A 12080-nucleotide genomic window follows, 5' to 3' on the forward strand; every position below is an offset into this window, starting at 1 on the left:
TATGTACATACGGCCATTGTGGGAATGACATCATTGATGCACTTATTAATGAAGCCAGTGACTGATGTGGTGTACGCCTCTATGCCATCAGAAGAATCCCGGAACATATTCCAGTCTGTGCTAGCAAAACATTCCTGTAGTTCAGCATCTGCTTCATCTGACCACTTTTTTATTGACTGAGTCACTGGTGCTTCCTGCTTTAGTTTTGGCTTGTAAGCAAGAATTAGGAGGATAGAATTATGGTCAGATTTGCCAAATGGAGGGCGAGGGAGAGCTTTGTACGCATCTCTGTATGTGGAGTTAAAGGTGGTGTAGAGATTTTTCCCGCCTGGCTGCACATTTAACATGCTGGTAGAAATGAGGTAAAACGGATTTAAGTTTCCCTGCATTAAAGTCCCCGGCCACTAGGAGAGCCGCCTCTGGATGAGCGTTTTTCTGTTTGCTTATGGCCATATACAGCTGAGTGAGTGCGGTCTTAGTGCCAGCATCGGTTTGTAGTGGTAAATAGACAGCTATGAAGAATATAGATAAACTCTCTTGGTAAATAGTTTGGTCTACAGCTTATCATGAGATACTCTACCTCAGGTGAGCAAAACCTCGAGACTTCCTTAGAAGACAACAAAAGTTGTTTTGTCAAGATCACTAGATAAACTCTATAAATAAGAGTGCATGTATTGATGATAGATTGACAGTACGGCTGAGGTGGCAGCGGTGGATCAGCGCATACATTTTTATTGTTTGCTACGTTTCATACTAACATAATGCTCTCATTTGTGTTTGGAGCTCATTACCAGTTTACCTTGAGCTAAAGAGCTTGTTGGGGAGCTAGCACACAAGAGTAGCCAAGTACGCTGCGTTGTTCCTTGCAAGCGATTGGCTGAGGTCTTGGAATGCAGCCTGGGAGACAGAGCTGCCTGTCAGGCATCGTTCAGTGCTTAAATGCCCCACGAAATCACAGGGCTCCTTGAAGGGGTGCTTTATCATGCATTTGAACAAATTAATTAATGATGCATGATACTTTTTATTATCTTGTGATCTCGACAAAACAACTTTTGTTATGTCGTGATCATGAGAAAATTATATTGTGTTTGATAACGTTACAATTATTCCATTTCAGCAATTACAATGAGCCCATCCTCCTATAGCTCCTACCACCAGCCTCCACTCATACAGTCATTGATTAACAAGGGTCATAGCTAGAAGGGATCCAGCTTTTGTCAAATTAATGTTAGACCCAACCAAATTCACATAGAATTATAGATCTGTCATTCTCATTGAAAGCAAGTCTAAGAGGTAGAGGTTCTATGTGAGCTATTTCTATGCGCCCCTTCTGAAGTTGGGCTCCCGAGTGGAGCAGTCTAAGGCACTGCATCTCAGTGCTAGAGGCGTCACTACAGACACTCTGGTTCGATTCCAGGCTGTATCACAACCGACCGTGATTGGGAGTCCTATAGGGCGGCACTCAATTGGCCCAGCGTTGTCCTGGTTTGGCCGGTGTAGGCCGTCAATGTAAATAAGAATTTGTTCTTAAATTACTTGCCAAGTTAAATAAAGGTTGAAAAAAAGTGTCGTTTTTGCTTTTACACACCAGCGTCAAACCACTAAAAATTCAATATTTTGGGTTATGGATAATATATTTCACAGCGGTTTAAATGGTACAATGATTCTCTACGCAATGACTGCTTTTTTTGTCAAATGAAATTAGGCGAACTATTAGAATTTTAGCAACCGGGAAAAGGCGGAGCGATTTCTGCATATTGCACCTTAAGCAGACCGGAACTGTGACCTTTCTTTCAATGGTAAAATGCTGAGTATGACCTCTTCATATATCAAACATCTTTGTTGTATATGTTGAACTGTCAAAGACACCCCTATTCCAGCAGAACGACGTTTATCAACTGGTGGCTGTATTTCACAACAAGTGGGACAACTGTAAAACTATATTTTGGAACCGTGTACAGCAGCAGTCAGCGTTGAAAGTAAGAAGACGTGAGTGTCGAATGTACATATCCTTAGCATTATGCTGTGTGTATGTTGGCCAAGAATCACATTTTTCAACCCTGAGCTGTCAGAGTTTCAGACTAAATTATGAAACTGTCGTGCGCTAAACTTCCTGCGTATGCAGCTATTTTGCCTCGAGCGCATGCTGCTCGTAACATTGTAGCAAACTGTTATTATTAGCTTGCAAGCTTAGCTGTGCTACAATGTTGGACGGAATAACAGATAACCCTTATCCTAGCGTTCTCACAACAAATTATATGTAACGTTTTCCAAGAATCTACGTCACAATATTTGTCATCAAATCTAATGGCTCGCTACACTACACATTTCTTGCTGTTGGAAGACACACCCTCCACATTTATTTATTGCACTTCCGTGCATCGGACGGGGTAGCACAAGCGTTGATCACGCCAGTCAGTAGAATTGGCTAAACAACATTCTCACGTTTCGAGGAGCGTCTATGACAGCCCAGCCGTGAATGATACAGTATGTTGTGTCTTTTCTGAAAATGAATCGAAACCAAAGGGTAGTCGCAGCACCGGATTGTGGTAAACAAGCAACATCAAGGTGAGGTGCCGCTATTTCTCTTCGGTGGTTGCTATAAAGGGTCCTTGGGACGGCCCTACTCAATTGAAGTGGAAGTTTAAAATGGTAAGGGGGTATGGACCTCCCAAGGATCCAGAATTTGCACCGACCGATTATCTTCTCTCCCACAGCCGCCTGCGGGACGAGTCTTAATAGCGCATGCGTCTATTTTTTTTTTTTTTTCCCCTTGTAAAAAGTGATTTGCATGCCATTGCTACTCATGTAATTTTAGTCAGTATACATATATTCCAGTCAGTATAAAGATATAGGCTACTTTATACAAGGGTGAAATAAATAGGAAATCTAATGTTGATTTTTCACTGCATGTCAGTGGAGGCTGGTGGGAGGAGCTAGAGGAGGACGGGCTCATTGTAATGGCTGGAATAGTGTTAATGGAGCGGAGTAAAACATGTGATTTCCATATGTTTGATGTGTTCAATACCGTTCCATATATTCCATTCCAGCCATGTCAGTGAGCCCGTCCTCCTATAGCCCATCCCACCAGCCTCCTCTGCTGTATGTTCTCTTTTGCTCATAGGACCAACAATAAATCCTGACGCTACAGTATGGCCTGGGCTCTCACAGCATGGAATTGGTATCTTCTCTCTGTCCTATAGATTTTTAGGTCAGGTTTTTACAAATGCTCTGAACAGTTTGTAATGGACCTAAAACCTCTATTTCTGAATAAGCTCCTCCAATTCACCAGGGTAGGAACCAAGACTCTGTGGATTTCAGAGTAACGTTACACCATTTTACCCAAGACCTACTTTCGAGAGGCAGAGGGTGTGCATTGTCTAAGTGGGAATGGGAAACTGGTGTTGTCCTGCTGCTAGTCCCTGTGACAATGTGGAGGAAATAAGTGGGTTACTTCATGGGGGTGCCAAGGTTCCAGCATCCTCATCTGAATGTGGAGAGGTCGCTGGATTCCACAATGGTTCCGAGGAAGATTCTGAAGTGAGGTAAGATTATGACTCAACACTGCCGTTGGTTACCTAATTAAATCAGTCATTGATTGGACTGCAATCAAAACCCACTGTGCAAAAACTGGTTGAATCAACATTGTTTCCAGGTAATTTCAACCCCCAAAAACAATGTGATGACATTGAATCAATGTGGAAAACTGATTGGATTTGCAAAAAATCATCAACACATAAGGACATTTTGTATTTTATTTCACCCAACTTTTAACCTAAATAGTTAGTTGACGACTCAACCAAATGTAAATCAAAACTGGATGTTGAACTGACGTCTGTGCCCAGTGGGAACACACCACTTGAATTAACAAGTCAAACCATTGGCAAACACATGAAGCACTTGTAATCTTCCATACTTTTGCCTTGTAGTACATGTATTTTGAAACATGTTAGTTTTGTTTCCATGGATGATTTGTCGCAGGAAAACGGGAGGAGACGATGCAGAGGAAAAGAAAGACAAAGAGGTGGCTGTTGTGACTATGCAGGTGGGTTGTCGTGTCCCTCCCAAAACCAATGGAAAGGAAGACATTGCCCAGCCCCAGACTATAGAGAAGAATGGACTCCTCCAGACAGAAGACAGACAGGCTGACGAGCCGTCTCCCAACACAGGCACTGGACTCATAGCAAACTCCATCCTTACAGCACTGGACAAAAGCATTGAGGATACAGCCACAGAGAGCACAAATGTAGAAGCTCAGATATGCACTTCAGATCCTCCCCAGGGTCCCCATAAGGAAGATGCGCAAGGAGGAGGAGATGCAGAGAAGGTCCCGGCTGAGATGGATGTAGCTGTACTTGCTGAGCAGGCCTCCACTGTGGTCCAGAATGCACACTCAGATAATATAACAATTACACCTGATGCTAAGGACAAATGCCCTGAAGCCTTTGCCCTCAAAGCTGAGATACCAGTAGAATCCATTACCTCTGAAACTGTGGATGAGGATGCAACAATACCCCTCCACAATGCGGTGGATGTACTGTCAGAGCCAGAGAAGTGTTGTCTTGGCACTGTGGGGGTCACATCTCTCCCGGACTCCCAGCTCACCCCACCAGAGGCCTGTGAGAAGGCAGCATCTACTGACAGTGTCCCTCACCTGCCCTCATCTCCATCTCCCACTATGTAAGTCAAACGTCTATGGCTTAAACGGCTGTAGCTTCAGTTCAAACCATTGTGGATTTCTGGGTGACTCTTTGTGTATTCAGTGTGCATTACATACATCTTTCCTCCCTGTCCCCTTGTGTATAGCACTGTGATAAAGGGGGTTGATGGTAAAGAGAATAGGAGCTCTGTAGCGCACCTGAATGACAGTCCACAGGATCCTGAGGCTTCTCCAGCTTTAACAGAAGCTACGGAGCCCACGCAGAATGGTCTGGTTCCCCAAAACCTCACTGGACTAGTGAAGGAACCAGTGAGAATAAGTCCCTCTGGGACCAGCAAGAGGTGAGTAGACTCAGATTTACAATGGAAATGTTCGTTATCACAACTTGTTGAAATTAACGGAATGATATAAACTGTGTAAAAATATATTTTGGGTTGTAATTTCCTTTGCCACCATTAGGGGGCATCCAAAGACCATAAAAATAATATCACTCAACGGAATTGTGCAGGTGTATTCTGTACTTTCAACCATCTATCTCTATGATGTAATATGAAAAGAATGCAGTCCTTAATTTCCTAAAAGTTAAGCACAAAATGACCATGATTAATAGTAAAATGAGTTTGAGTGACAGGAATTAATTACTCTGAGTGGTCCACATCACTGTTCTCCTGGAAAGGCCTTTCAAGTCTCTACACCATTGGCGTCTCACTGTTATTTTGAGTGTAATTTGATCTATGTTCCATACTGTTTCCTGCTGTGAACATCAACTCAGCAAAAAAAGAAACGTCCTCTCACTGTCAACTGCGTTTCTTTTCAGCAAACTTAACATGTGTAAAGATTCAACAACTGAGACATAAACTGAACAAGTTCCACAGACATGTGACTAACAAATGGAATAATTTGTCCCTGAACAAAGGGGGGGTCAAAATCAAAAGTAACAGTCAGTATCTGGTGTGGCCATCAGCTGCATTAAGTACTGCAGTGCATCTCCTCCTCATGGACTGCACCAGATTTGCCAGTTCTTGTTGTGAGATGTTACCCCACTCTTCCACCAAGGCACCTGCAAGTTCCCGGACATTTCTGGGGGGGAATGGCCCTAGCCCTCACCCTCCGATCCAACAGGTCCCAGACGTGCTCAATGGGATTGAGATCCGGGCTCTTCGCTGGCCATGGCAGAACACTGACATTCCTGTCTTGCAGGAAATCATGCACAGAACGTGCAGATCGTGACTCGTCAGTGAAGAGCACTTTTTGCCAGTCCTGTCTGGTCCAGCGACGGTGGGTTTGTGCCCATAGGCAGCGTTGTTGCCAGTGATGTCTGGTGAGGACCTGCCTTGCAACAGGCCTACAAGCCCTCAGTCCACCCTCCCTCAGCCTATTGCAGACAGTCTGCGCACTGATGGAGGGATTGTGCGTTCCTGGTATAATTCGGGCAGTTGTTGTTGCCATCCTGTACATGTCCCGCAGGTGTGATGTTCGGATGTACCGATTCTGTGCAGGTGTTGTTACACCTGGTCTGCCACTGCGAGGACGATCAGCTGTCTGTCCTGTCTCCCTGTAGCGCTGTCTTAGGCGTCTCACAGTATGGACATTGGACATTGCCCAGTATGGACATTGCCCTGGCCACATCTGCAGTCCTCATGCCTTCGCGCAGCATGCCTAAGGCATGTTCACGCAGATGAGCAGCGACCCTGGGAATCTTTCTTTTGGTGTTTTCCAGAGTCAGTAGAAAGAACACTAAAGAGGCCTAAGTTTTCATAACTGTGACCTTAACTGCCTACCGTCTGTAAGCTGTTAGTGTCTTAACGACCGTTCCACAGGTGCATGTTCATTAATTGTTTATGGTTCATTGAGCAAGCACGGGGGAACAGTGTTTAAACCCTTTTACAATGAAGTTATTTGGATTTTTACGAATGATCTTTGAAAGACGGGGTCCTGAAAAAGGGCCGTTTGTTTTTGTTGCTGAGTTTAGATGATTCCTCAAAAGGTAGATCAAAGTGCCGTCTTCTACAGTTGAACATTAGAATGATACTAACATTGTGCCTCGCCTGAGGCCAGACTGTACAAGAGGAATGTGGTGTAAGAACATAAGACCATGACAGTAGAGATGCTCTTCTCATGAAATGTAGTGTGTGATGCCTGCCTGTATAACGTGAAGTGCAAACGCATGCAATTCATAGAATGGCTTTATCGACTTCTCTCTCCAGTCAAAACTCCTGTGAACAAGCGAAGGAAGGTATCCAGGGTGGATTGGTTGAAGTCCCATCTTTGGAAGACCTCTTAGATGAAGAAGTGCCAGAAACAAAGGAACAGGAGGATGAGGAGATGGAGAGTGCTGCTGCAGGGGCCATGACAGGGGATGAGACGGGAGGGGAGGAGGTCCAAAAAAGAGAGGCCCATCAGGGGCCCAGCACCTCAGCTGATTTGGAGATGTTACAAGTGAGGGAAGAAGATGGTCCTGCTGGGGAGGATCTGGGCGTTAGGTTTGTCAATGTCTCTCTTTGTACCTTAGAACTGACTGCAGATCAGTGTCAATGTCACATAATTGAACCACAATGATCTTCTATTATTTGACATGTTAATAATAACATTATCATTAACTATCATCTGCTTTTTAGCGAGGAAGACCTGTATCGAGGAGCTGAAGAGCTCCCCCAGGGGCCAGTCAAACATGCAGGACCGGAGCCACTGCTTGAAATCACACGTCAGTCACTTTCAGATCATTTCCTTTTTTTCCAGAGCACCAGTGTCTCCTTTAATGGTATACCCACAAATGTTTTGATTCAATATTTAGTATTCACTTTCTCACTTTTTCTCTTCTCTCCCTATCTCAGTTCCAAAGGTTGAGGACCGATGCAGTCTGGAGCCGATGGTGGATATTATGTCCTACAGTGAGAGAGAGTGGAAGGGAAACACTGCCAAAAGTACCCTTATTAGAAAGGTCAGTTGATTAGCCAGTTACTATGATCTTATATTTTAAAAAGGAAATATGGGATTGGTTCCTTCATTTATGGACCTTTTTTAAAGATTGAATCCGGAGTAGGGTGCAACGGCGCCACTGACCGCCCCACCACTGCTGTTTTTGTTTCGGAGCTGAGGAGCGACTGCGTTGTTGTTTTTCCAAATACCAGATTGTCCCATTTTAAGATGAATATTTAGGACATTCTTACAAGATGATTCATACTAGTTTGCTCTTCCTGTCTGGTCCCAGGGTTACACTGAGCTGTCTCAGAGGTTTGGGAGCCTGAGACGGGTGAGAGGAGATAACTACTGTGCCCTCCGAGCCACTCTGTTCCAGGTGCTCTCCACCAGCACCCAGCTGCCTGACTGGCTGCAGGACGAACACATTTCCACGGTACACCATGCTTGCATAACTAACGCTGTGTACGCTCTAAAACTTGTATATAAGTCATTAGTCCTCATACTGTCTATACCTACGACCCCAATACCATGGACATTAGCTGCCTGATGGTCAGTATGGCTTGTCGTTATAATCTGTTGTATCTTGGTCGCATTCATTAGTGCACACCATAGCTAAACATTTTGCAATGGAAAACAAAAATGTGCATTTCTTATTAGACAAGTTCAAGGATGTCCCTCCCTGTTTGAATCAGTTTTCTTCTGTTTGGTGCATAATGAATACAACCCTGTTTCTTCTCCACAGTGGCTGGAGGAGCTGGAGAGCCTGATTGGCCAGTGGATGTTCCCCTCAGAGTGCAGACAGAGGGAGGGAAGCGAAGACGCCGCCCAGCAGCTCAAACGATACATGGAACTCCTCCAGAACAGGGTACCGCCCATGCCTTCCTTACCCAGCCCTATGTACTGTACACGTTGTACTGTATTTAAGACGGAAACACCAATGTCTTTTCTCAGACTTTCAATGGAGACGTAGCTGATTCCCAAACCTTATGGTTGTAATTATGACCACATGGGAGAGGGTTTTAATGGCAGTTTTAGAGTAGTTTGTGGTATACTGCACTGACTGTACCCTCCCTTGCGGATTGCTGTGTTTTATTGAAGCAGCCTGATATTAAACGGAAGGAGACAGGATAGATTGATCCTCAGTCTTCAGGAAACAGTTTAATACATATCTGTGGAAAGTAGACTGTATCGCAACATGAGACCTCTGGCTGGCATCAAACAGCCTATTCCACCACTGGAGGAATTCTGTTCTTGATTAGACTTCAAAGACTTCCCCCTCTGTCGTTAGATGGTTGGTAGCTGTACCCTAATATCACCAACTAATGGGAAAATGGTGTATACTGTCACCTTCATATTATGGTGACAACTGACTGACACTGAAGTCACGAATTGCAAGATAAGCCATAAAATGTTGACTCTGTGTGAATTGCGGTTGAGAAAAGAGCAATAATTCAATATACATGCAGTATATGATTTCCAGCCATGGTGATGTTGACAGTATGTGGCGTGTGTGTGTGTGTGTGTTGTTGTGCCCAGTGGCAGGCGGCGGTGGGCTGCTCCAGTGCGGAGGAGAGACTGCGTCTGTGTGAGCGTGTGTTCCAGGGAGGGGAGGAGGAGCTGGGCCTGCTGGAAGCCCTGAAGCTCCTCATGCTGGGCCGGGCCGTGGAGCTCCACACCACCATGCAAGAGGGAGGAGACGTGCCCGTCTTCTGCTGGCTTCTCTATGCACGCGATTCCTCCGACTGCCCACGCAGCTTCCTGTCCAACCACCTGAGCCAAGTGGGATTCAGCGGGGGGCTGGAGCAGGTGAGCAGCAGGTTGCTGTGGCGACATAACACACAAACATGGTCCCGTCCCCTGTTCAAACGAACATGCATTCATACTTCTAGATATACGTAATCCCAAAAACCTTTCTCTAATAGGGTTTTCATAGGCATCAATTAAACGTCTTTCAGTGTTGGGGTGTAGTGAACTAAATGTAGTTCAACTAGTCATTTAACTACATTTTTCAGTAGCTTGGTGGTAGTTGACCTAAATAAAAATGTTAGTTTTTTTCAGTAGTTAAGGACTTTCTTGCCATGTAGAGGTGGAGCTAACTACTGGATCTACACACTTTTATTTTGCAAAAAGAAAAACTATGGATGAAGTTGACATGTTCTTTCCTCATCGTCAGACCTGCCTAATTCTCTTGAAAGTTTTTTTTGTTTAATAGACTAATCTGAGAATTCTGTTCTCGCAATTTGTACTCTGACATTTCAGATTTATATTTAAATTTTTTTAAGTACTTTGGATGTAGTGAACTACTTTTTCCAAAGTAACTGTAGTTAGGTAAACTATATATATTTAAGCTGCCTTTTTGGGCGACCAGACCAAATTCATAGAGAAATGGTATTTGTTTCATTAGTCCAATGTTGATAGTCCCAAAATGTTTTGCTTGTCAGCAATCAGTTTCAAGATATGCAACTTTCAAAATACAGAAATCTGATCCGTTTTGCATCATCATACGGATCAGATTTCTGTATTTTGAAACTTTGATTGCTGACAAGCAAATCATATTGGGACTAATGAAACGAATACCAAAATAGTTTTCAGGTAGAATTTTCCTTTTTAAGGGTAGCTTTTTGCGTAGCTTAACTTCTTCCAGTGTGAAGTAATTGGTAGCTTGGTAAAATATATTTTCCCCCAACACTGCAGCCTTTCCTGGCAGTTAAACGGTGGTAAACCAGGATCTTTTGGCTTTTTAAGTTGGTATTTTAGCTGGACCTTTCCCATCCAAACCCATAGTAGAGGTACCATTTTAACCGGTAGTCATAATCAGTGCTGAGCAAAACAAGAGGATACAATAGGATGGGTGTGTTTTAGCTTTCCCACAAACCAAACCTTGGAAGTCTAACATGCACACACTTGCACTGTACCATCTGTTCTTATGTCCTCAACAGCAGTTCAGCCTAAGCCTCAGGGTCTTTCTAGGTTGTTCAGTGACTCTTGGGAAGGTCAGAGCAGGCCATAGATTAACATTCGAGTTTGGATTCGACGCTTAGCATCAATGACAGAGCAGTGTCTCAGGGAAGAATGTATAACATAGTATGGGCTCCATTCAATTCCGAGCTATAGCGCAATAGAAGGCAATGTTCCCGCGTTCGGAGACTGCATTCACGTTAAGTGCTGCAATATGTCGGCTCAATCGGAAATGACTTTGATTTAACTCGCGCTATAGTGTTCAACTGATCCGAAAACCAATATTCGAGCCCTAGTACTTTTAAGAGGCTACTACTGATAAGTTCATTTTCAAAGTCCTCAGACAATGGATCCAATACTCCCACTACCCAATTTTCTAAAACCATAATGATGTTCTAAATATAAAGCGTCAACTCCCTATCTCATTGGTTCCTGAGTGTAGGTGGAGATGTTTCTGCTGGGGTATGCCTTGCAGTGCACCATCCAAGTCTACAGGCTGTACATGGCACACACAGAGGAGTTTGTCACCTATTTTCCCGACGACCATAAGGAAGACTGGCCCTGTGTATGTCTGGTCACAGAGGATGACCGGCACTACAATGTCCCAGTGGGCCAGCCCAATGGACTCCAGGTCCCAGAAGACCTCAATGCAAGCTGATTGGACTCAAAGTCCCTGATTTGCCACTGAAGAAGCTGCTCATGGCAGGCAGAACAGAAAGCACTCATGTTGACTGGGTGAACACTGAACATATTCCTGCCTATTGACATTATGGCCCCATTTACACCTGTTGGAATCTGACTAGAACTGATGATTGAATAGATATCAGATCACAGGATGCATTTTTTTTTAATAGCAGATGTAAATGGGTACTAAAACACCCATATAGGGTGAGAGCAGAGTATGCAGAGGTCGATTCCTCACAGCACATTTTAGCATTGTTTGACACTGAAACCTTGACCTTGAATCAATTTTAGCTACCAGTTAGTTATTGGTACTTAATTTTTTTTTTTATGTAACTCATGAAATACGCATTTTGAGGCATTGGTAAGGTTAGCAGTAACTGCATTTTTGGAGATGGGTTTAAACTGGAGTACAGAAGGGAGGGGTTTATTTGATCATTTGTCCCTGCGTCAGTGGCATGCCAGGTCTCTGCTTGCTGCCATACGTAAAAGGTATGGTATTATTTCAAAATGTAACATGCTGCCTTTAATTAACCAAGGTGCTCTTGGAGAAAATGCATTGTGCCACTGTTGTTGCAAAATCCAGATACTGGCAACAGTTTCCTGGTTCATTGTCAAACCAGCAGCCTCTGAGTTGGGTTCTACATATGAAGCCTGGCTTGGTCCTCCATGTTGCCTTAAGTCATTTATGCACAATATGGGTGAACATTGGTTGCTGCCTGGAGACCATTTTGGAAGAAAAGGTTAAAAGCTAACACCACTTGGGTAAACACATTTCTACAGTGTTCAATTTGTGCAGTATGATTGCAGAGTTTTAAAGGAAATAAAATCAATATTTTCAAAATAAATTCTCACAACG

At 43.8% G+C, this 12080-nt stretch overlaps 1 protein-coding gene across 23 annotated transcripts; it reads left to right on the plus strand.

The window, feature by feature from the left end:
* Positions 1-1764: 1764 nt before the first annotated feature.
* f105b (FAM105B) lies at positions 1765-12069 on the plus strand. Of its 23 annotated transcripts, none has more exons than XM_045710486.1 (12): positions 1777-1989; positions 3051-3181; positions 3293-3545; positions 3982-4680; positions 4807-5001; positions 6868-7143; positions 7279-7364; positions 7495-7601; positions 7872-8015; positions 8325-8447; positions 9119-9388; positions 10983-12069. In XM_045710486.1, the coding sequence occupies exons 3-12, from the start codon at positions 3391-3393 to the stop codon at positions 11196-11198; spliced, it is 2271 nt and encodes a 756-aa protein (XP_045566442.1). In that variant the 5' UTR covers positions 1777-1989; positions 3051-3181; positions 3293-3390; the 3' UTR covers positions 11199-12069.
* The last annotated feature ends 11 nt before the right edge of the window (positions 12070-12080 follow it).

This window comes from Salmo salar, chromosome ssa29 (genome assembly GCF_905237065.1).
Source record: "Salmo salar chromosome ssa29, Ssal_v3.1, whole genome shotgun sequence".
NCBI lineage: Eukaryota > Metazoa > Chordata > Actinopteri > Salmoniformes > Salmonidae > Salmo > Salmo salar.

Bases quoted from the DNA above. Each gene is read 5' to 3' on its own strand.
- f105b (XM_014180597.2), top strand. From the start codon at position 3,391: ATGGGAAACTGGTGTTGTCCTGCTGCTAGTCCCTGTGACAATGTGGAG. The intron at 4,681-4,806 runs GTAAGTCAAACG...CCTTGTGTATAG, and splicing joins TCATCTCCATCTCCCACTAT to CACTGTGATAAAGGGGGTTG. The intron at 7,602-7,871 runs GTCAGTTGATTA...GTCTGGTCCCAG, and splicing joins AAAGTACCCTTATTAGAAAG to GGTTACACTGAGCTGTCTCA.